This window comes from Phanerochaete carnosa (assembly GCF_000300595.1).
Source record: "Phanerochaete carnosa HHB-10118-sp unplaced genomic scaffold PHACAscaffold_8, whole genome shotgun sequence".
Lineage (NCBI taxonomy): Eukaryota > Fungi > Basidiomycota > Agaricomycetes > Polyporales > Phanerochaetaceae > Phanerochaete > Phanerochaete carnosa.
In genome coordinates, this window is record NW_006767635.1 from 1,736,947 (window position 1) to 1,760,723 (window position 23,777).

The window sequence follows — 23,777 nt, forward strand, 5'->3', positions numbered from 1 at the left end:
CTTTTGAGGTATTAGGAGAGTCGAGTTATCCTTAGGGCGAAATCATCATCATTTCTTTCTCCATGTGTATTACTCTATATATGGATAGCCCAGCGGTATTTGCATCTCTTTTTGCTGCGAGCAGGCCAACTTTTTACAACAAGATTTACTTAAAAAAGGCGACTTTGTTTTACTCTTATTTCCAAATTTTACCTATCATATATTTTCGCCAGAAAGTATTCAGGCTTTTTAGCTTCTTTTCTCGCGGTCATTTTCGTGCCTCTGTCAGCTAAAAATATTTATCAATTAGCCCCGTGTAGACCGCAAGCTGAAGGGCGCTTTGATTCGGCCCACCGTCAGACGGTCGGAGCAATGAGATGTTTCGGTCTTTGATTTTGTGTACTATTTATTGGAGCCATGGACTCCTCTGTAGGTAGCACTTTAGATTCAGGGAGAAAAAAAAGAATCCCTGATTCGGGCGCCATTCGGAATCGTTAATTCGGGCGCCACCCGGAAGCTCGCGGCGTCTCTTAGGCTAGGTGATGGAAGGTATGATCCTCCGCTGGGACTGTCTTGCAGCTCTCCAACCGCCATGGACTCTGTGCTCGAGCGAAGTATAAAGAGGCTGCCGGATATGCCAGTCTCTCATCGCCAAACCTCCCCGCCCAAACCTCCTCCGGATGAACGATTGCACCTCCTACTCTCCCGAGGCAGCCTCCTTCTACCCTGCCCAGGTCCACTACACCAGTGCACCAGGCTCACAGGACGAGGCTAATGCCTCCGTTCTCGCTGCTCTCACGAACGAGATGCCCCCCGACGCCACCGTATCTTTCTCGGAGGCTACATTACCGCAGCTTGAAGCCGATACCTACTACCCCGGTGTCGATAGCCAGGTCCAGGATTACATGCCTGAGCTCTCCATGTGTGTTCCCACTTCATTTCGCTCGAACTCATCGTCTGACGAGTCTTACCAGGTTCCGGCTACGAACTTCTACGCCGGGGCCGCTGAGGCTAGTCCTTTGGCTACCACTCTTGACGGAGAGCAGTGGAACTAATCCAGCATCAGCATGTCTTATGCCACCATGTCTCCCTCTTTCTCTATCATCTCTTCTTCCTCGTATCACGCACTTCAACACATCATCTCCACCCCATCTCAGCCGCAAGCCGAAATGTCTCCGCTACAAGACTTCGCCCAGCTCTCGCTGCACTCCGAGTACGCTGTCTCCCCTACCGCCATCGAGATGTCTCCATACCAAGCCATCGCTTCTATGATCCCCGAGACTCAATTCAACGCGGTACCTTCTGCCCCTGAAACACAATTGTACTCGACCTCTTCTACCCCCTCGAGTCTATTCTCCTTAAGCTACGGCAGTGCCTGCACTACCGGCTCGAACTCGACCGGATTAGGCTCCGCTCCCTCACTGCTCCAGAAGCGCACGTCAGGCCGGACGTGCAAGACCGCAGAGGCCTCCCCCGCCCCGCAGCACACGCCGAAGACGTGCCAATACTTCGCGCCGTCGAGTCCCTCCCTAACCTCGGCCAACTCCGTCGTTTCCCGCGCGCCCGCGATCAAGTACACTACGCGTCGCACGCGGCAAGTCGACGCAGATCGCGCCATCGCGGAGCCCGAGACAGACGGCCCAGGAGCGTACATGTGCCCGCTCTGCGAGCACCACCAGGCGAACCGACACTTGCCGGACCTGCGCAGGCACATCCTGGCACACTATCCCGACGCGCGAGTACATGTGTGCCGCGGCGTGCGCCTGGCCGCCGCACCGCCGGGTGCGGTCGAACGGTTCGGCGTGGTCGAGGAGGACGGCGGCGAGGAGCGCGTCGGCGGGTGCTACCAAGTGTTCAGCCGCCGCGACGCGCTCCTGCGCCACCTCCAGAACCCGAACAAAGCCTGCCTATATAATGCTGCTGAGCTTAGACGCAGGGTGCGGCGATGATGTGTCACGCGTTGCTTTGGTGTTTCTGCATAGGTCGCGTGGACGGTGTCTTCCTCCGTTTACCTCAGGCTGTTTTTGAACGCATCTTTTCTCGAGGCTACCTTGTTTCACCTCTCATGTATACTTCCCTCTCTGAGACGTCAAAAATTGGGGCGAATTAGTTTGTAGACCAGACTGAGGTCTATTCGAGTGTACTAGAATCCAAATATATTTGGAGGAGCTCTCATAGCTGCGCACTACAATATATAATTCCTTATAAGTGCTGGCAACAAGGTGCGCGGAGGGAGGTTTCCGGTGTCTTGATCCGAACCTTTAGCGCTTCCGGACGGCGGTCAAATGGACTCATGACGCCGGGCTCAATGGCGTGGGAACTCATTCGAGTTCCTGTCCTTCTCTCTGAGAATTTCAGGCGCCGTGAAAACAAGTCGAAATCCGGGAGCCAGAGCGTAGATCCAGACCTGAACGTATGCAATTTGGGATGAAGGAGCACACTCGCTGCCGTTTTCCGGGGTCCGAGGTACGGAATCTCGATCCTTGTTTGTTCCGCTCCAAAAGTAAATAAAGCTGCGACGCACATGGCGATCTGATGTTTCGTCAAGAGCTGTAATACTCCCACACAGCTACGATACACCGCTCGACGACATGGACACTATCTTATCGGTTTTGCTGTCTATCTTTCTGCTCTACTGCGTCAAGAAATACATCGACTACCGCGCAGTGATCAAATCCATACAGTGTGTGACGGCTCAGAAGCGGCAGGAGGCGATATTGCTGATCATATTCTCAAGTGATCATCCTGGATACCACACGCTTCTCCCGTCGCAGGGCCCGCTCGCCTTCCTACTCACGAACCCGATACGCGGGATCACCAGAGGTGGGATGAATATCTGGGATAGGAAATATCGGGACTTCGAAGAGTATGGCATGGACATAATCAGTTCGGTAAGGCACGCTGTACAGCCTCCCCACTTCTACTCACGTCGTCTAAGGGCAGGTCTCTGTTCTTCCGGAAGCGCACAATGTATTTGTGGTTGCCGATGCGGCCGCAGTAAAGGTACGCATCTTTCAGCTAAGGTGTATCTATTACAGCATCGACAGAAATACAGGAAATCACTTCGTCTCGTACCCAGTTCCCAAAGCCAGTGAAACTGTACACAGTGCTGTCCTACTTTGGCGGAAATATTGTCGCATCAGAAGGAGAAGAGTGGAAGCGCTACAGGAAGATCGCTGCACCTGCATTCTCCGAAGTCTGTACACTTGCATCTGTCCTATGTCTCCGCACCTTACGCCGTAGTATCTAGCGCAACAACAGGCTAGTTTGGGAAGAGACCGTCAAGATCATGGCAGACCTATTCGAGAACGTATGGGGTGATCAGAAGGTCATTACGGTGGATCATGCAGTTGACATCACTTTGCCGGCGAGTCCTCATCTCGGTGGCTGCGAAGCCTAGCTGACATATACGAAGATCGCGCTCTTTGTCATCGGCGTTGCTGGCTTCGGCAGGCGGATGACCTGGCAGGAAGACTCCAAGCTTTCCCCAGGCCACAAAATGACCTTCAAGGCAAGGGGCTTCCTGTCGTCTCTCTCCTTCATGTCTAATGACATCCTCTGCAGGAGGCTCTGCACAATTTCTCGCTAGATTTCTTTATTAAACTCACCACTCCTGACTGGCTCTTAAAGCTGGGCCTGACAGAGCGCATGAAGCGGGCTAACTTGGCTTTCCAGGAGCTCGAGGCATGTGTTTGACCGCTGCGATAATAAGCCATGTACTAATGCTATCGCACAGCAATATATGCTGGAAATGATCCATGCTCGACGGTACGCTGAGGAGAAGGAGGAACGATACGATCTGTTCAGCGGATTGCTGGACGCCAGCGAGGAAGAGTTCGACGGCGAGGCGAAGCTTACGGATCGGGAACTCCTCGGTAAGCGTTTGCACCCTGGTTTATTTTGATGCGGTGCTCATTAGATTTGCAGGCAATATCTTCATATTCCTGCTGGCCGGTCACGAAGTGAGCGTTAGAAGACATATCTGAGGCAAGAGAGTAGCTGATCATTCATCAGACTACTGCACATACACTGTGCTTCACGTTTGGGTTACTTGCGCTGTATCCTGAGCAACAGGAGAAGCTCTATAGGCATATCAAGAGTGTCATACCCGATGACAGATTACCCGCAAGTATCCAAGTCAGGTTTTCAAATGCTTAGAGCTGATGTCTGAATTGTTGACTACAGACCTACCAAGAGATGAATTCGCTAAACGAGTCAATCGCGTACGTGCACTATATTTCAAGCTCGCCTCAGCTGTTCATTCGCGCACCTCAGCGTATTTAACGAGACACTCCGGCTGTTCCCACCTGTAAGCCGCCCGTGGCACTCATGGAAAACACATATCCTCATGCAGCTTTACAGGTGATCGCTGTCCCCAAGTACGCCGCCGAAGATACTACGCTCGTCACTACCGATAGTAGCGGTAACAAGGTCGTCGTCCCTATCCCTCAAGGCAGCGGCGTTACGCTGAGCATTGCAGGCCTGCACTACAACCGTACGCTCCCTCGCATCGGCTATGCCTTGCCACACTGACGTGGTGCATCGCCAATTAGCCCGCAATTGGGAGGACCCGTACGCATTCAAGCCGGAGCGATTCCACGGCGACTGGCCGCGCGACGCGTTCCTGCCCTTCAGCGCCGGCGCGCGAGCATGCCTCGGACGCCGGTGCGTGTGCCTTTGAACCTCTCGCACCCCGCTCTAACGCGCATATACCAGTTTCTTCGAGACCGAGGGCATCGCGATCTTGACTATGCTCGTCTCACGGTACACGATTGAGATCAAGGAGGAGCCGGAGTTCGCGGGGGAGACGTTCGAAGAGCGTAAAGAGCGGATCTTCCATTTAAAGGGGGGTCTGACATTGACGTGAGTGAACTGGTCATTGAGTTAGCTGGATGGTGTCCTGACACTCTTAATGATAGGCCTATCCGGATGCCTCTGGTGTTCAAGAGGCGGTAGCGAAGCATGCTGTGCACTGGACCTCAAAACTAGCTCCACATATGAATATACTGCATCTAACTGTGTTAATGTATGCCACCCTCTTTTCAAGCCCAATACAGAACATGAGGACCCTTGTACTTAGGGGTTTTATCCAATTTAAATGCTGTTCATTGCTTGAAATAATGCATGCACATTGCATGGACTTTGAAATTAGTAGATAAAGCATATATATATATATTAAAATGTATGATACTGTATGCTTTGATGATTACACAAGGAGGCCTCCCATCAGTTTGAGATATGTTTGGATGCTTTTGGTACACATTTGACTTCTCGCATGTGGCTGACAAGACTAGATCATATTTTTACTATAGAATACAAAAGAAATGAGCGAGTACGGCCCAGGAATGGCCGAAGTATTGAGGGAGGAGCGCAGACGTCGGGGCAGACAGCGGGCACGAAGGGCGCGCCGTATGGAATAGCCGGGGGACGCCGGCGCTGTGGGACAGAGGAGACTTGAGGCTGAGGGCGCTGTTCTCCGCTGCCACAGGCACGTGTTCCCAGGAAGCCTTTAATGTGAGTGCTTCCCTGCCTCGTTCTGGGTGCCTTCCCCTGTGGATCCGCATCAGACTCAGATGGTCACATAAGGCGACTCGGAGACGAGTGGCAGAGCGCTTCGTAGCCGAAAGACCCTATCCTGTCTCCTCCATTGGGCAAACACATCAGACCCTACAGGGAGCGAGACGTAGGTTAGGTCCTGTATAATTCAGCATCTCCCCCGATCGTTGCTGTCCTCCGTCACGTAACTCTACGATCGTCATGGACGCTGTACTCGAGCAAAGTATAAAGAGATTGCCGGACATGTTACTCTCTCAACACCAGACCTCCTCGCTCAACTCCCCACGACATGAACTACTGCTCCTCTCCCGAGATGACTTTCTTCTACCCCATCCAGGTCCACTACACCGGTGCTCCAGTCTCGCATGACGAGATTGATGCCTCTGGTCTCGCTGCCCTCACGAACGATATCTCTGACGCTACCGTATCTTGTTCGGAGGCTACCCCATCGCAGCTTGAAGCCGACACCTACTACCCAAGTGTCGGTGATCAGGCCCAGGATTACATGCCTGAGCCCACCATGTGCGTTCCCAGATTGCTTCACTTGAGCTCATTGTTTGACGAGTTTGATCAGGGTCCCGGCTACGGGATTTGCTGAGGTTAGTCCCTTGGCCACCACTCTTGATAGAGAGCAGTGGAACCAATTAAGCATCGGCATGCCTCATGCCATCATGTCTCCCTCTTTCCCTGTCATCTCTCCTTCCTCGTATCACGCGCTTCAGCACATCATCTCCACCCCATCTCAGCCGCAAGCTGACATGTCCTCGCTGCAAGGCTTCGCCCAGCTCTTGCTGGACTCTGAGTATGCTGTCTCCCCTGCCGCCCTCGAGATGTCTCCATACCAAGTCATCACTTCTATCATCTCTGAGACTCATTTCAACCCGATACTATTTCACCCCGAGTTGTACTCAACCTCTTCTACTCCCTCGAGCCCATCCTCCTTAAGTTATGGCAATGCCTGGACTACCGGCTCAGACTCGGCAGACTTCGACTACACTTCCCCGCCGCGCCAGAAGCTCGCCTCAAGTTGCATGCGCAAGACCGCGGGAGTATCTCCCGCCGCACCGCGCACGCCAAAGACACACCAACACTTCGCGCCGCCGAGCCCCTCCTTGCCCTTGCCTAACTCCCCCGTTTCCCGCGCGCCCGCAGTCAAATACACAAAGCGCCGCACGCGACAAGTCGCCACCGATCGCGATATCGCGGAGCCTGAGACAGACGGCCCGCGAGCGTACATGTGCCCGCTCTGCGAGCACCACCAGGCGAACCGACATCTGCCGGACCTGCGCCGACACATAGTAGCACACTATCCCGATGCGCGCGAGCACGTGTGCCGCGGCGTGTGCTTGGCCGTCGCACCACCGGGTGCGGTCGAGCGGTTCGGCGTGGTCGAGGAGGTTGACGGCGAGGAGCGCGTCGGCGGGTGCTACCAGGTATTCAGCCGCTACGACGCGCTCCTGCGCCACCTCCAGAACCCGAACAAAGCTTGCCTGTATGATGCCTCGGAGCTCAGGCGCAGGGCAGGCACGCGCAAAGCCAGGGCGGCTGCTCCCACGGCCTAGGCGGGCCCATATAAGGGCAAGGCGGGATCGTGCAAGGTGTGGCAGTGATATGTCGCGTGTCGCCTTGGTATTTCTACATGAACTAAGTGGATAAGATTTTCTTCCAATTATCTGTGTTTCGAACGCATCTTTTATCGAGGTTATTTCGTCTCTCCGTTCATTTATGTTTTCCTTGCTCCGAACGCATCTGTGTATCGAATGCCAGTGGGTTTGCACTTTTCCGTGGTGGTGTGTGAGTCCATGTCTGCGACTTGGAGCTGCCCAGTTAAAGCGCTCACACTAGATGCCGTCGAAAACGATCGATCGGCGGGCGGAGAGTGCTGCATATAAGGGAATCATGGATAAATAGAAGCTGTAAAAACAAAAGTGCGTTGAGCACAGGCTCGGACGAACCAGGAACTCGTCGAGCAAAGCCTTGCAGACATGAGCCCATAGAGCGGTCATAGCTTATGAGGAAACGATGGACGAGTATAGGAAATACAGAGAATTAAATTACCGCTGTCAATGATCTAAAACTCTCCATGTGCCACCTTGGCCATGTGCAAACACTCGTATATTCAGACGAATTCAGAGTTACCGCAACACTTACCAAATGGTGATTTCCCCATGGAACGATGCGCAAACCTTGCCCGAGCTCACGAGCTTCAAGCCATTCCAGTTCGTGGACTACAAGCGAGTTGTGTAGATGGTTAATCTGAGCCGAGCCTGAGGGGCTGATGCCACTGAATGCACCTCAACCTCAACAGGACAGTAGGGAAAATATCCACATCATGGGTGTTCAGAGTAGTTCCTCGCATTTCTGTAGGCGACTCAGCCTGGCCGCGTATAAGCGAGAGAGAGCGTCTGCCTCGTGATCCGCCATCGTACCAAGGACTACCGGGCACTGGCAGCGGCGGCCTGGGGAAGCAGGCACGTATAGCTGCATCAACCCCCACAGCCACAGTATTAATCTACAACCATCTCTACTCGTTGTTGATTCATTCTCTGCCTTTGTCTGACGCGGGCTGATCAAAGAAGCCTGCTGGGACTTATGTCTCAGATTTGGATGCAAGCCAATGTTAGGCGCTCCCGGGTTTGACGCCACGAGCCCTAGTAGCGCATACTAGCGCACGAACTCGTCCAGGATAACAGGAAGATCAAACGGATACCTGACATTAACTTAAAATACTCGTACATGACTTAAAAGACATATATGGCACATTTGCAACACGAAGCTTACGGCGCGCGTGTGATACTGAATGCCATTTCATGGACGGTCAAGCTGGCATGGTGGCCGCAGGTGGCCCATTGCGTCTCAATCGCAGCGTGTTCCCTTTGCTTGCACAAATTAAATATAGCGCTCTGTTCTACAACGTGGGGCATGAGTATTGTTAACAAGGTGTATGCGCGACAAAGCCTTCACGGGCCCTTATTCAAGCGGCCCCTCCTGAACATGAATGCTCGCTGAATGCTTTGACCCTGGTTCTGCTAGTATTTTCAACGAAAATTTAGGCAGCCTACCCTCCTCATACCTTTACTCTCAGCATTAGTACTTGCCTTACCACACACTAGTTCAAGGATATCCCTCTCGAGATCCGCTTACTCCAACGCTCAAGACATGGTAGGCCCGCTTGTTCTGAACAGGGGGGGCATACAAATGAATAGTTCCATGCTTAGTTTCATTCAGCTGAGCTCTTGTCTCCTGGAAAAGAACTTCCTAGTCCGGTCGTTCCTCAGGCCTTCCTTGACCTGGAGCTGGGCTCCAGGCCATTGGCTCGCATAGAATTCTGTGAGACACCAAAACGCGCAGGGATACTCGTGAAACACCTGTCAATAATTGATAGCTCTAACAAGGCTGTCCAGTTTGGTGAGAAATGCTCACTGCAGAAGATAATCATCAAGGTATGTGCCGAGTTCCGACAAAACCTTTCCGCGCTGCAGAAGATCACAGTGGTCTGGCTACGTCGACGTGAACATCAATATCGACGGAGTGGAATACAAGCTCGGCATTCTCGCAGCTGCAGTTAATGAGGGACTCCTACAGGCCAGAATGGTGACACGCAGATCTCGTGAGTGCTGACATTCGGCTAATACGAATGGACAACCTAGCACTTGGAAAGCTTGCACTGCGCAAATAAGTCATGAAAATTCAGCTGCTCTGACAAGCTGTGGCTGGTGGAACTACGCCTCGAGCCTTGCATGTCATGGCGGGCAATACTCTGTCGCTATGCGAGGCAATAACTATCACTTGCGGCCCTGCAAAAGCCGCCATCCCGCTGGAATGCTAGGTTTCGACTTCGGGTCTCTAATCTTACACCAACGTAATATTAGTCTATACGCTCACATGTAGAGCGTCGTCTAATGAACACCATTAGTAACCACCGCACTGTGTGAGCATAAAGGGCACGGATTTACCGGAAATCTTCGCCTATTTGTCGTCTCTATACATACTGATGGCCGCGGCACTGAACAACAGGATTCTACAATTCTTTCGCCATATTTGTGATATCCAACACTAAGGCTTCCAGCGTCCACAGTCCTTATAATAGGCGCGTCTGACGCGTATCGCGTGGCGTGGCCGCACGCTCTGTCCTCGTGACCGTGTCTCGGATCAGATAAAGCTTATTTCCGGATGTCGCCGTCGAATCCTGGAGCAGTACCGTGCGGATATACGCAACACCTTCGGCTTCGTCCCGCAATAACCTGATCGTACAAGCCATAGAGAAAAGTGACCTCTTGCGCATGTTCTGAAAAAAAAAACCCTCCTTCGGCCTACAGATGGGCTGTACAACATACCTTGCATCCCTTTCATCCTCATCCATTCTCACCCTGGCCCGTCCGCTGGAGCTATCTGATAGTAAATACGCATACGTGCACGTTCGTTCAGCGAGTCTTGGAACTTGGAACTTTAAAATGTATACTCACATTGTAGATTGTTAGTAGAATTAGCCGCGCTTAGTTGTCTTATAATACTCGCTACGCGTTATTCCGGTCTTGGGATTGCTGAGGCGCAATAATGGCTAGTAAGTAGGTCGCGCAGACTTCAGCAGCAAATATTCAGGCCTCTACAATAGCCGAGCACTCTGGAGTTCACTTCGAGCAGCTCGGTTGGCCGTTGCTACTCACAACAGCTGCGAGAGGCACGCAACATTGGACTATCCAAGCACCTCAGGTAGACGCAAATATCGAACATAGCATAACCTACCATTAGGTCTCGACGCTTTCTCGCTGGCTGCTTGCATGCCCTAATTGTAGCTTGGATCGTGTCTGATCGCTAGTTCGATGAGGTCTTGCATCAGGAAACACTCAAAGGTGCAGACGAAGGCACTTACTCCCGAAAGGTCCGGAGCATGCTGGACCTTGATGGAATAATGCCGCTAAGCGCCAGCGTGCACATATCACTCTAGGTGTGGATTATCTTGTCGCATAAAGATGTAAGGTACTTAATTTATGGGTATAGGCATCTGTTGTATCCACTACAGGCTTATGTACTCATCAACTTATGTTTGTAAGGGCAGGTCAGACTTGCTCAATGATGCACTGCCTGTTGCCGCCGAAAGTCCGAGCTTGCAATGACGCTCCTTCGAGTACAATCGAAGTTCAGGTGGAGATTGAATGAATAGGTTCTTGTGCTACCCTGTACCTGTCTCTTGTATGCTCAGCAGCTAAATCACGCAAAGACATTGTAGCTTACTGGATTATATATGACGAGAACACAAGATACCCACGGCTTGCCCTAAACCAAGAGACCGTGGGCCGAATTGCGTAAGCGCCAGGAAGCTTTTTGAACCAACGTGTTAGCAACCTACAATCCAACTGGACTGGGCTACGACAAGGCTGAGGAGACAGACAAGAGGAAAGTGGGTGAGTAAAGACCAGCTCGAGTCTGGCTTGTTATTGAGCAATACGAGCTCCTTATATACATGTCAGACTGAATACTTAGAATATACTACAAATATACGAGGGTGTATAGAAAGTGAAAGAATATTGAGGAATCCGGGAGAACCATCCGGAATACGTGATATTCATGACATTACCCCTCTCTTTAGAATCGTGTCCTCACGATTATTTACCAGTAGATCCAAAACTTCCCGTGCCGCGCTGAGTTTCCGTTAAACTCGACACCTCCTCGACATTGCATGACGCAATACGTTCCAACACGACTTGAGCGATCCGATCTCCGGCGCGTACCTGGAATGGTTGATTGGTGGTATTGATCATTACCACGTGTACTTCTCCGGTATAGTCTCGGTCAATGACTCCAGCGCCAGTGTTAATCCCTTTGACTGCTAATCCGCTCCATGGTGGGATTCGGGCATAGGTCCCATGTGGGGCACGCATTGCTATACCAGTGCCAACAATTTTGCAACTTTGTGCCAGTATCTTAACGCTTTCAGCGGAGTAAAGATCGAGACTGGCGTCTTCTTCTGATCCACATTTCGGGAGAATTCCTCCCATTCGTTGCACCAGGAGAGTGGTATCGCGTGTGAGCATGTGAACGGGTTGTGTCAGAAGAGGGGGAATTTGGATTGTCATAGGCGCGGGTTTATCTGGATGTCTCGCATGGAAATCTTGAAGCAGTTCTTGACAATTGGTCAAGTTGGCTCGTGACTCCCAAGTACATCAATCACCATGAGGACTATTCTTCCAAAGGACTTGGTACTTGAGATTTCCATTTCGGTCACAGCGTGAATCGAGAATCTCTTCTACTTCCCATTCTTCCTCACCATTTACGAGGTCTGGGATTACGGGTGCGCGCTGTTGGGACGGGTATACAGGTTCTATGAATGGACTGAGAAGGCTTTCATTGAAGACAGGGTGTTGTTTCCATTGACACGGGAGTTCTAACTCATAGGCAGCGGCACCGACCTTGCGTTTGACTTTGAATGGTCCATACCGCTTATCGTCAAGTTTCTTCATTGGCCTGTCAGTTCGAATGTTGATCCCTTCTAACCAAACTTTGTCTCCGGCCTTGTACTCTGGTTCGTTCTTCCTCTTTCTATTGTAAAAGCATTTCATCGACTCCTGTGCTAGTCCAATAGCTGCACTAGTGTCTTCGCGTACTCAACTCATTTGATCAACAAATTGTTGGACATTTTCACTCAGTCCTTCCCGTACCGGTTGAGTCCCTTCATAAGGATGGTATCCCTTGTTAACAAAGAAAGGAGTATATTTGGTAGAAGAATGAACTTTGTTATTGTACGAGAATGCTGCGAGTGGCAGCCATTCGGCCCAATCTGCTTGTCAGTAGTTGATGAACAGTCAGAGATACTGTTCTATCTCGTGATTAATGCATTCTGTCTGTCCATCTGTCTGTAGATGATATGCGGTCGAGGGGTTGGCTTCGATTCCGAGCGATCGGTATAGTTCAGAGATGAATTTGTTCTTGAATTCAGTGCCTCGATCACTGATGATCTTTTGAGGTAGTCCATGGTGTACAACCACATGATCGTGAAGCGCTTTCCCCCATCCTTCGGCATTGAGTTTGATGTTGCTTGGTATCGCAATTATCTATTTTGAGTACATACAGACAATTACAAGAATAGCCGTGTATCCAAAGAATTTGGGTAGTACGCCTATTTTGTCCACGGAGATCACCTTCCAAGGTCGTGTGGGTATCTCATTGGGGAATAGAAGTCTGGTAGGTCGTGTAGTGTGGACTTTAGTCTTCTGGCATTTCTCGCATCCAGCCACATACTTTCGGATGTTGTCTCAAATTCTAGGCCACCAGTAGTCGTGTGTGACCATTTCATGTGTTTTGTATTGGCTAGGATGTCCAGCCAATGGGGTATCGTGATGGTGAGCGATGATCTGCTCACGGAGTTTTCTATTTACTGGTACGTAGATACGGTTCTTTCATGTCACGAGTCTGGTACTATCTTCATTCCAGTCCTTGTCCTTGTTCTGTAAAGCTACGGTAAATAGTGAATCCTGATTCTTTTTGTACTTTTTAATTTCTGTGACCCAGTCCTGGTCAATTCCTTCTAGACTAAATATGGTGCTACGGATCAGGGCACGAAAATGTTCTGGTTTCAGTAATACGATATCCGAATTGTTCTCTTTTCCTGCGTTGTGTCGTTTTTGACGAGATAGTCCGTTTGCTTTGCCATTGGATTTCCCGGGCTTGTGATGTAGCGAGTATTGGTATTCGGCTAATTCAGTTACCCATCGGGCTTGACACCTATTGAGTTTCTGCGGCTTCTGGAAGTATTCTAGATTCTTGTGATCCGTCTATATTTCAAACGGATGTATAGCGCCCATGAGGTACTGACGCCACTCATCAAGACTAGTCATAATTGCGAGCAGTTCCTTATCATAAATCTCGTAATTTCTTTCGGCAGCTGTCATAGCTTTGGACAGATAAGCGACAGGCTTCCATTTGCCATCCTGCTTCTGGGCTAATTCTGCTCCTACAGCAAAATCCAAAGCGTCGCATTCTACTCGATAGGGATCGTTGTCATTGGGTATGGCTAGTATTGGCGCTGTGCAGAGGGCGTTTTTCAGGCTGGTAAATGCTACTTCTTGTTCGACAGTCCATTCAAAGGTAGCATTGCCTGTTAGTGAGCTGAGTGGTTTTGCTATTTTGCCATAATCTCGTATGAACCTTCGGTAGAAATTGGTGAACCTTAGGAATGCCTGAATGTCTCGTTTGCACTCGGGTCGAGGCCAATTGACAACTCCTTCTATCTTGACTGGGTCCATGCGGACAACTCCTTTTCCTACTATCATCCCGAGGTATTCTATCTCTGCCTTCTCGAACTCGCACTTTTCCGGTTTCAGATAAAGTTTGTGTTCTCTTAAAATCTGAAGAACTTGCCGCGTGATCTGGCAGTGTTCTTTCAAATCTTGAGTGAAGATCATGATATCATCTAGATAGACCACCACGTGTCCTTGACTGATGAGATCTTGGAATATGTCGTTCATCATGGTCTGGAATGTAGCTGGGGAATTGGTAAGACCGAAGAACATGACTAATGGCTTGAATAGTCCTCAATTCGTTAGGAAAGCTGCCTTCTCTTCGTCTCCTTCTTTGATGCAGATGTTGTTGTATCTCCATCGGAGGTCTAGTTTCGTAAAATACCGCGCTTGCTTCAACTTGTCCACTAGTTCCTGTATCAAAGGAAGTGGGTAGTGGTTTTTAATCATCAGCTCATTTAGCTTTCGATAATCTTGTACAGGTCAGAGACGTCCGTCCTTCTTTTTAACAAAGAAGAAAGGCGAGGCCCAGGGTGACTTTGATGGTTGGATTCTCCTGGTTCTAAGGTTTTCTTCAATAAACTCATCGAGTTCTTTTTGTTCATTAACTGATATCGGATAAACTTTGCAGCTAATCGGTTGTGCGCACCCGGAGTGAGTTCAATTGCATGATTCCATGGTTGCCTTTGTGGTAAAGAATCAAAATCTTCTTTGCTAAATACATCGGAGTAGTCGTGGTAGTGACTTGGGACCATATTTTCAAAGGTCTTAGCCTCATGTTTCAGACTCTCTTTGATGGCCAGATCAGTGGCTGTGGTACGTATACATGCCGCTCCTGTAGCAAAGTATGTTTTGTGGTCTAGAATAAAGATTCTATCCCCTTCTTCTAGGCGAGCCTCCGGATCGCTGGGCTCCTCGTAATCGGCATCAATATTAATCAATCGGGCGGCATATTTACAGGTGATCAGACAGCGATCAAACTGAATAACTTGTTCCTGCCAATCAATTGAGGGATTGTGGATCTGGAGCCATTTGTAACCCAGGAATATAGGTGTCTTTCCAAGATTAGTGACGGCAAAAGGAAGCCGTTCCACGTGATCCTGAATTTCAACCTTTAATTCTACGAAGTCCATGATAGCGCTGCCGGCGTTATGCATGCCGTCGGCATTGTACACTGGGATTGGGGATGGCAACTTCTTAGTAGTGATGTTGTTATCACATACAAACTGGGCATTAATGGATGAACCAGTACATCCTGTATCTAACAGTGCTTTGACTGATGAGCGCTGTTGTGTGTCCAGAGTAGTGATGATCATGAAAACATCCATCTGTGTTCCTTTCCTTTCTTGAACGAAGCGAGGCTGTTTCCATAATTCATTTAGGAAATCGATTGCTTCCTCTTCTTTCATTTGCGTGATTTGGTTCATACAGGCTTCCGATGCATTCACACTCTTCTTTGAGTGTACCCATTCAGTCAGCAATCTTAGTGCTGCTGCTTCTTTGCTGACTATCCACTGGCGGATCCATGCCGCCATCCATGGGGTGTGGCACTGCCACTGCGTAGGTTTGGTCTGTTGTTCTGGAGTAGGAGATAAATTTTTATTCAGGGGAATTAAGCAAGAGGGTTGAGCCTCTCTGCGCTGCTCTGCAGACACCCCTTTTTCTGGTATATACATGGCTACTCCAAACCAAGAACACAGATAGTTCGTAAAATTACGCTCGGTCAACTCGGCTACGCGCCCAGCTGACCGCTTGCAAAACCCTTCATGGCCGCGCAAATTTCTTTGCGAATTGCCATCTTCCAATCAAATGGTTCTGCCGTCGCGGCAGGAGCTTCGTTGAGCAAGGCGAGTGGCGTGAATGTATTGGTGGTGGGAACTACCAGGGTTTCCACGGCTTGTACTTGTTGGGCTTGCTGGTGATTAGGGCAATTTCATGATATGTGACCCTGTTGGCCACATCGGAAACAGAGACCTTGGCGTCGCGCCTGATCTAACTCCATCGGTTGTTCCCTGCTGCCGAAGGTAACACCGGTTCTGTCGCGCCGTGTCTGAATTGGCGTGGTGAAAGCTGCTGGCGCAGGTGCATTAGTTTGTGCTCGTGGTGTGTTCTGCGCCTGCTGCTGTCTTGGCTGAAATTGCCCCTGTCGCTGGAGTTGCGAATTCCGTCTACGGTACTGTTGCTGATTCAGATCGATGTGCACGACCTGTTGCTTGTAGAGCGCGTAGGTGGACGGGAGTTCTTCCGAAGAATTGTACAGAAGCCAAATGATATTGGCCTGGAGTGCTTTTTCTAGAAGCGATTTTAACTCTTGGAAATGCGCCTCGAAGTCGTGGATATTTGCCTGGAAGGTGCACAATTCGAACTTCGAGAAGAACTCCTGTGCTGATAGCGTTCCCATTTGCATCGCCTGCAGCCTATCATATGCTTCCGCTTGTTCGTCGATTAGGAAGTGTACATCCAGATCCTTCCACAGATCTTTTGTGGTCTGGATTACGGTATCTTCATCCGTATCGTACTTCTTCATGTACGTAGCTACATATTTGCCCGCATGTCCTTCTTTCATATAGGACAAGATAATCAGGACCCTATCGAACTGCTCAGGTAGCCGCTTCCTCTGCGTTACTACGTAAAGCTTTATCTGGGTCTTCCAAGCGATGTACTTGGATTTCGTGCCATCGAAGGCATCGGGTTTCATCGCGCTTCCATTGATGAAAGCAGCATTGTCTTGGTTCTTGGCCATCGCGCCGGGATCAGATGGAGATGAGGGTGGAGTGGGAGAACGTTGAGAGGGCAGATTCGGTGCTTCAGAATCTTCTACGGCTTCTTCTACGGGGTCTAATGGACCCTCTGGTGATACTTCGGATTCTCCGAGGGCGATTGATCGGAGATGTTCGGTGACTGAATTGAGGGTGTCGCGTCTTTCTCTGGGTTCTGAGCTAGACACTGTGGGTTCGGAGTTTGCGAGGGATTCGTTAGGTTCTCCGATGTTTACTCTGGTTACTAGTTCTCCGCATAATCCCTCTTTGCACCGTGAGCAACGAGTACTATTCTGTGGGGAGTGCGGGCACGGCTGTTGTACACAGTAATATACGGGATCCCCGCGTTTGTAGATAGTTCTCCCTTCTAATACTCGATGTAGATATCCTCGGCAGTCACAGGAAGGCGTGGTCATGGGCTATTGGGTCCGTGAAGCTGTTTGCAGCAAACCCTGGGACTAATTGTGTTGTAACGACCAGATCAGGGGTAGAGGTTGCCCAAGATGGGAATTTCTGAAAAAGAACCGAAAATGCTAATTGTGATACAGATCTAGAGATACTGTAGCAGCCCAAAGAGCGATTATGTCTCTTTGGTCTGACGCCCTGACAGGGATCGTCGATCTAACTGCTAACGCCTTTCCGACGCCCGGTCGCAACTGGTTGCCACGTCATACTTGGGAATATCTGCTTGCACTGCGCAAAGCGTGTAACTCTGCCTATGGTAGGGCAAAGTACGATTCTAATAGGACGGTGCTCTGTCTAGCCGCCTAAGGGCTAGTGATTACAGAGGTGACTTCAGGGTATGTGATGTGGTAAAAACGCGCAAGTGCACGGAAAAGGGTTCCAGGGGTCTGGGTCTTGATGCGGTAAAGTCGATAGGGTTAGGATTTAGGGTGAGAGTCAGATGTGCGTATAGGGTGGATCGTCGTGTGGAGCTGGGTGATGGTTGTTGTGGGAGTGACAAGAATTGTTGTAGGGCAGTTAGTGGAGACTCGAGCTAATGTCAGCAACCTACAATCCAACTGGACTGGGCTACGACAAGGCTGAGGAGACAGACGAGATGAAAGCGGGTGAGTAAAAACCAGCTTGAGTCTGGCTTGTTATTGAGCAATACGAGCTCCTTATATACATGTCAGACTGAATACTCAGAATATACTACAAATATACGAGGGTGTATAGAAAGTGAAAGAATATTGAGGAATCCGGGAGAACCATCCGGAATATGTGATATTCATGACACAACGGCACTTCTCAAGACTCAACGCCTTTCTTTTCTGCCAACTACATCACCAGTCGGGGCGTGTTGAGTATTTAAAGTCTATGATCTGTAAGTTAATCTTTGTGAAGGTGCGCAGAGTTGAGCGCATCATCTATAGCATTGTTGGCTAACGCTTTTCACTGCAAAGCTGCAGAAACCACTACCTCGTCCCTATGGTCGCACTTGTAGACGGTAAATGACATACCCTCCTATCACTACACTCTACTAACATCAGTGCTCAGGCTGCATCATGATGCATCCAAACCTGTGTTGTCAGAAGATAAGTGAGCATGGCAAGCTACCACGCCATCACTGTGGTAACCAGGTACATATGACATCTCTGTGGGGTGTGGTATAGCTGGTGAGAGTGGTGACAACAACGGAATTGTGCTTGAGTGCGATGGCAGGCTGACAGAGGAGGAAATGATGCCCGGCGAGAGTATATGCAGGGTAGCGCGACATTGCTGGTGGGGTTGTGCCTGGTCTTTGGGGGTGCATTGCTGCGCATGTAGTCCAACGCCATAAGCAAGAGCAAGAGCAAGAAGAGCAGCACTCAAGACAAGCTGGTGTGCGTCAGCAGCTTGTTGTTGCTCAAGCCCTCGTGCAGCAGCAGCAGCGTGTCCGCCAGAGGCTGGTAATGCTGCTGCTGCACATGTGAGAGCGTCAGGGTCTGAACGCATGCGCGGTGGCAGGGGTATGAGTCTGAGTCGAACTGCTTCAAGTGCACAGCGCTTGATGCATACTCAATGCCTCCGTGCATGCATTGCTAGTGTGAGCCTCCTTTCCATGGCATTTGTGCATGCAAAACACCTTGTGGATGGCAGCATGAATATGTTTTGTCTGTATACATACGTTGTAGTCAACTTGCACATAATATAATGGTCTTGCTATATATCTATTTGTGCACCATGTGTGAAAACCCTGGAATGGTCAACTAAGCAGCAGGGCTATCTACATTGTGGTCCGAACCCAGTTGACTTGTGGTCCAAAATGCTACAGGACCAATAGCTGAAGGTCCGGACCACTCAAGACAGGGAGACTCTGGTCTGGTGCTCTCTGTGGTCCAGAGAGTCCAGTAGGTTCAGGACCATTGTGAAATTTCCCTGATGTGGTCCGCGATACTGACATCATTTGGGGTGGTCTTTAGAGGGTGCCAGAATCCATAGGAGCTATCTAAGAGTAGAAGGCTCAGACATGAGTGGCGACAGGGCTATTTAATGATAAGAGGTGGTGAGCGTGAAAGAAGGCACAGCGCGCATGTACCCAACACGCTGCCCGGCCAGGGCTCATGCGGTGATAGCAGATCATGTATGCATGGCACGCCGGCGTGACAGGTGAGGACGCTGTCAAACAGCACAAACCTCAGTCCTACAGCCAGGCGTAGCGCTGCAATAAATGATATCCTGTGGCGGCAGGAACAAAAGTGCTACTACTTGTCACAGATAGTATGATGTGGAGGTCCAGTTGTCTGAGCCGGGCCAGCTCGGGTCATAAAAGCATCTGCGCTCTTCCTGAAATCAATCAAACAGCGCTGTTCACTAGATGATTCCTACATCATTGTAACCAGAATATGACAGTGGCTATGTTGAAGTCTAGGGGCCCGATTGAAGTACCTTGCCACTATTTGTGTCTAATCTCAATGTGACCACCCGCCTACCCTCGTCATGATTCATGAACCGCCTGATGTACTGCCGAAAGACTATATTCACCAAACCCATGCTTCTTATGGTCAGATTCTCCTTCATCGTCCTGAACTGGTTCTGAATCCATGCAGAATCCCTCGCGCAAAGCGCCTGTTCCTTCTGAGAGCGCAGTACAGGGTCAGAGAGCTCTCGCATGTAGTCTTTGTTGTCTGAGTCACTGTTGTCTTCAGCGAAATCTTGCACAACCAGGTCAATGCTGATGCCGATAGCCTCCAAGGAAGGATGCGACGATATCCACTGGCCGAGCTGTGTCCAGTTTATTAGATCAGATCCGCGTCTCCATTTACTCGGAGCAATGGTGCTGTAATATATCAAGCGTACACGGCAGATGTTGTCTAGCATGCAAGTCAACAAGTCATGATAAATGTCTTCAAAATCCCACTGCACATGTATTAGCTGGCGGGCAAAGTCATTCAGGGAGACGTGACGTACAAATCCCAGAAGACTGAACTCTGCGCTTACAAGCTTGGAGCATTGCCATAAGCTTGGCAGCTTAGTAGACCCTAACGGCAAGCCAGTTGATCAATAACAGATGCGGGGCAAGAGTTTCAGTTCGGCGGCCTAGACACGGGAACTTATTAAGTTACACCGGACTAGCCACTCAGAAGCGCCCATGAGTGGCTAAGACACTGAAAAGCCAAAAAAATGGCACAGGCAGGAATTGAACCCGCAGCCTAAAAGTAACCACAGCACACTATACCACTAAGGCATAAGACCTTGCAAACATTGGGTTGGAATTGGGCTATAATACCACTTTTCCACCTTGAAGTCTTAGCCATAACATCAGAATATGCCTTTGTACAATTACATTCCATTGCTTTAATACATAATAATTGGCTAAAATATAGGACTTTGGGCAGCTAAGACACTGATGTGGCTAAGACACCAGTGTGGCTAAGACACCAGCATGGCTAAGACATTGAGACATTGAATATTTGCCATTGATTCCACTTGAGTATAATTCATCTACTCAGGTGTCTGAGCCACACTGGTATCTTAGCCACACTGGTGCTTTAACCATGCCATTAGAATATACATATGTACAATAAGCAGAATCAATAGCAGATATTTGATATCTCAATGTCTTAGCCATGCTGGTGTCTTAGCCACACCAGTGTCTTAGCCATAACATCAAAATACACCTTTGTACAATTACATTCCATTACTTTAATATCTAATAATCGGCTAATATGACTTTGGGCAGCTAAGACTAAGGTGGAAAAGTGGTATTATAGGCCAATTCCAACCCAATGTTTGCAAGGTCTTATGCCTTAGTGGTATAGCGCGCTGTGGTTACTTTCAGGCTGCAGGTTCGATTCCTGCCTGTGCCATTTTTTGGGCTTTTCAGTGTCTTAGCCACTCATGGGCACTTTCGAGTGGCTAGTCCGGTGTAACTTAATACACTGTAGCGTTCATCCCAGGCGAAAATTGCCCAGTCCGGAAGTGAGAGGAATGACCTTGTAACCTGGCGTAGAAAGCCGGTTTAGCTGCATGTTCAGAAGGGGCAATTTCTGGGACAAATGTCCCAATATATTTGAACCATTGCCATGTGCTCACTGTGAGGTCCGTCGTGTATTTTCGACACATGAAAGCCAAAACAAGGCACTTAATGCCAACAATTGCTTAGTTTTTCCGGCTCATTTAAGGTCAAGAAGCCCACGGATGATGTTCATATTTCACGGTCACATTTGTAAAGTACACTAGAACAGGTTTAAATATACAGTTTCGTATGCTATTTACTACGAGCTGTATGGTATAATCACCAGGTAAAGTTATGATAGAACAAAGGAGCGACAGAGACTGGATCATCACACACGATGGGTATTCTAGATGCCGTTGAGAGCGTCATCAAGGCTCTGAGCACCACAGGCATCTGCGCCGCTGTTCGCCGTGGCAATCTTGAGCTTCTTCTTGGCGTCGCGCGAGACACTGTGCATATACTGCTTGAGAATCTCGGCAGTTGCCCAGTCGTTCTTGAACCTTGTGAAATATGGCTGCAACCTCTTAGACTGCAAATAAATCAGTACAATAAGCCGCTTATTGTGCGGAGATTGCTTGTACCAAAGCAAAGACCTTCGCAAGGTCCTCAGGCTTAATATGCTTGTAGCCACCCTTTAAGTTAATAGATGCGGCGTGAGCGCAGCGGTGAATGGTAGCCTAGTACGTTAGTGAGTGTGAGGTCAATGTTGATGGTAATCAAAAGCAGCCCGGACAATACGCACCAGAATGACGTTGTACTTCAACATCTGGATTTCCAACTCTCTAAGATCCATCTCCTCTCGCAGATGAAAGCTGTTCCTGCCACCTCCGGCACTACTCTTAGGCCTAGGAATTGAACCAGCAGGGACACCGCCAGCTCCTGCAGCTTGAGCGCCGGCAGCAGCTGCAATGGCAGCCTGAGCCCGAGCCAACTCAGCTATAACATAAATACTGTAAGTAGTACTCTTGATCATCAATAGACAGAGCCACGCATCCTGTAAGTTTTGAATAATGATTTCTGTGTTTGCGGCAATGGGGCCTGGCTGAGTCGCAGCAGGGTAGGCGGCAGCTGGCTAGATGTTTGTAGGCTGGATGGCGGCCAGTTGGGCAACGGCAGGCTGGGTGGCAGCAGGCTGATTGATGACGGGCTGGGCGACTGCTGGCTGGGTGCCTGCAGACTCGATGATAGCCGGCTGGATAGTGTCTGATTGGGTAATGGTTGGCTGAGTGGCTTGAAGTTGGGTGCCGGTGGGCTGTGTATCAGCTGGATGGGCAGCAGCAACAGTAGTGGTCTTGGGGGCGTGAGGGCGAGGCTTTGGAGCTGCTGCTGGGGCCTTATTCTAAGTCCAGGGCTGATGTATGATCCGGTCAGTACAAGGATAGGTCATTAGGACAAATGACAAACCTGGTTTTTACTAGTACTCTTTTGAGGCATGGCGAAATAAGCTGCTTTCAGGGGAAAAGACCCAGTTAAGATACCAAGAAGCAGAGAAGAAGTTTGGAGGAATGGAGAGAGCACGGTGGAGAGAGCATCACCTTATATATGGCCTCGCCGTCAGAGTCCCGTGATGAGCATGTTGAATTTTGCTCAACGACAAGATGGCGTGACTGACGTGACTGACGCGACGCGGCAACAAACGTGGTGTGTGTTTCAGCCTCAGCTCCTCGGAGCTAGGAGTTCCACTACTCTCTGAATTCGACCACCAGCAGCCTCCTCTTTGACAATACATCTTATACACACTCACTTGATGTTCCATGGGTCAAAAACGCTCCAAAGAAGCAACGCTTTCGCTGCCAAGTGGCAAGATGAAGAGGCGGCCGAGATCAAAGGTGCTCTGTCCACACTGTGACCAGTTAGTTTCCAGCCAAACCCGTATCAACCACATGAAATTGAAGACGGGAACACCTGCCTTACATGCTGCTGCTGTAACATACTTCACTCAATTTGATGAAGCTACTGCAGACCCTGCACATGTGGGACCTTTGTCAGCCATTGACAACGAACTCGTATCGGCATCTATCACCTTTTCGGATGGTCTTCTCAGAGTACCCGGACTGGCTGAGCACTTCAACAGCTTCGAGAATGCTGAGATGCAAAGCCATGGAACAGTTATTGAGAGCTGCAAGAGACTTTCACAGCCTTTGGATTCCGTAGAGGAAGCTCTATCAAACCTTCGCAGATCAACACGCCTGGCACAGTCCTTCGAGAGCGACTCAGAGTCAGATTTGGCAGAGGAGGAGGAAGAGTTTGTTGAAGCAATGGGAGACCTTCAACTGGATGACTTGGAGGATAGCTGGAGAGAGCTTGAGCTGGGTGAGAAGGATGAAGATGGTCTATATCTGCATCAGCGGCTGAGCGAAATGTTTGAGCATGAGCTCGTAGAATTCGGTACGCACCAACTGACTCTATGCTGTACCACCTCTACTAAAGCCACACACAGGCACCCAGCTCAGCTCTAGGGATCAGGCCATCCTTCGGGCGTACACGTACAAGATTAGGGCCTGTCTGATGCGTGAAGCGTTTGCCATGCTTCCGTACGCTTTTGATGGTATCATTGATTCCTCTGAGGATGAAGTCAGCTCTCGTGCTGCTTTTCTCTCTGGTCTCGATCCTGTTCTCTATGACTGCTGCCTCCAATCATGCTGCTGCTATGTCGGTCCTCACCAAGACTGCCAAGTATGTCCCTACTGTGGCGAACCACGTTACAATGCTGCTCAGCACCCGCGCAAGACTTTCACCTATATTCCCATCATCCCTTGCCTCTCTGCCATGGTTTGCAACAGTGACAGTGCCGCAAAAATGCAG

General features: G+C 49.7%; 4 protein-coding genes and 1 pseudogene across 5 annotated transcripts; 4 read left to right on the forward strand and 1 right to left on the reverse strand.

Annotated features, from left to right (window-relative positions):
* The first annotated feature begins 945 nt into the window (after nt 1-945).
* Nucleotides 946-2,154, forward strand: PHACADRAFT_261333 (uncharacterized protein). The gene has a single exon (XM_007399005.1). The coding sequence runs from the start codon at nt 1,047-1,049 to the stop codon at nt 1,926-1,928; it is 882 nt and encodes a 293-aa protein (XP_007399067.1). The 5' UTR covers nt 946-1,046; the 3' UTR covers nt 1,929-2,154.
* A 593-nt stretch (nt 2,155-2,747) lies between these two features.
* On the forward strand, nt 2,748-5,024 carry PHACADRAFT_261335 (uncharacterized protein). Its single transcript, XM_007399006.1, has 15 exons — nt 2,748-2,870; nt 2,923-2,982; nt 3,035-3,175; nt 3,230-3,346; nt 3,395-3,490; nt 3,544-3,663; nt 3,716-3,854; nt 3,907-3,941; nt 3,994-4,104; nt 4,165-4,202; nt 4,255-4,288; nt 4,342-4,474; nt 4,533-4,644; nt 4,696-4,842; nt 4,899-5,024. The coding sequence occupies exons 1-15, from the start codon at nt 2,808-2,810 to the stop codon at nt 4,933-4,935; spliced, it is 1,383 nt and encodes a 460-aa protein (XP_007399068.1). The 5' UTR covers nt 2,748-2,807; the 3' UTR covers nt 4,936-5,024.
* Nucleotides 5,025-5,501: 477 nt separating this feature from the next.
* PHACADRAFT_186821 (uncharacterized protein) lies at nt 5,502-7,097 on the forward strand (the record flags this gene model as incomplete). Its single annotated transcript, XM_007399007.1, has 2 exons — nt 5,502-6,057; nt 6,110-7,097. Exons 1-2 carry the CDS (start codon nt 5,825-5,827, stop codon nt 7,095-7,097), a joined length of 1,221 nt encoding a protein of 406 aa, XP_007399069.1. The 5' UTR covers nt 5,502-5,824.
* Nucleotides 7,098-20,752: 13,655 nt separating this feature from the next.
* PHACADRAFT_t118 lies at nt 20,753-20,823 on the forward strand (annotated as a pseudogene). Its single transcript has one exon. The product of its transcript is annotated as a tRNA-OTHER (tRNA).
* A 495-nt stretch (nt 20,824-21,318) lies between these two features.
* On the reverse strand, nt 21,319-22,406 carry PHACADRAFT_31198 (uncharacterized protein; the record flags this gene model as incomplete). Its single annotated transcript, XM_007398483.1, has 5 exons — nt 21,319-21,501; nt 21,554-21,649; nt 21,715-22,044; nt 22,084-22,311; nt 22,377-22,406. 5 exons carry the CDS (start codon nt 22,404-22,406, stop codon nt 21,319-21,321), a joined length of 867 nt encoding a protein of 288 aa, XP_007398545.1.
* Between the last annotated feature and the right edge of the window lie 1,371 nt (nt 22,407-23,777).

What these genes read in the sequence shown, in the direction of transcription:
- PHACADRAFT_261333 (XM_007399005.1), top strand. Translation starts at nt 1,047, where the DNA reads ATGTCTTATGCCACCATGTCTCCCTCTTTCTCTATCATCTCTTCTTCC.
- PHACADRAFT_261335 (XM_007399006.1), top strand. Translation starts at nt 2,808, where the DNA reads ATGAATATCTGGGATAGGAAATATCGGGACTTCGAAGAGTATGGCATG. An exon ending in CCGATGCGGCCGCAGTAAAG is followed by an intron (nt 2,983 to 3,034) that starts GTACGCATCTTT and finishes ACAGAAATACAG; the next exon opens with GAAATCACTTCGTCTCGTAC. An exon ending in CAGTTGACATCACTTTGCCG is followed by an intron (nt 3,347 to 3,394) that starts GCGAGTCCTCAT and finishes ACATATACGAAG; the next exon opens with ATCGCGCTCTTTGTCATCGG.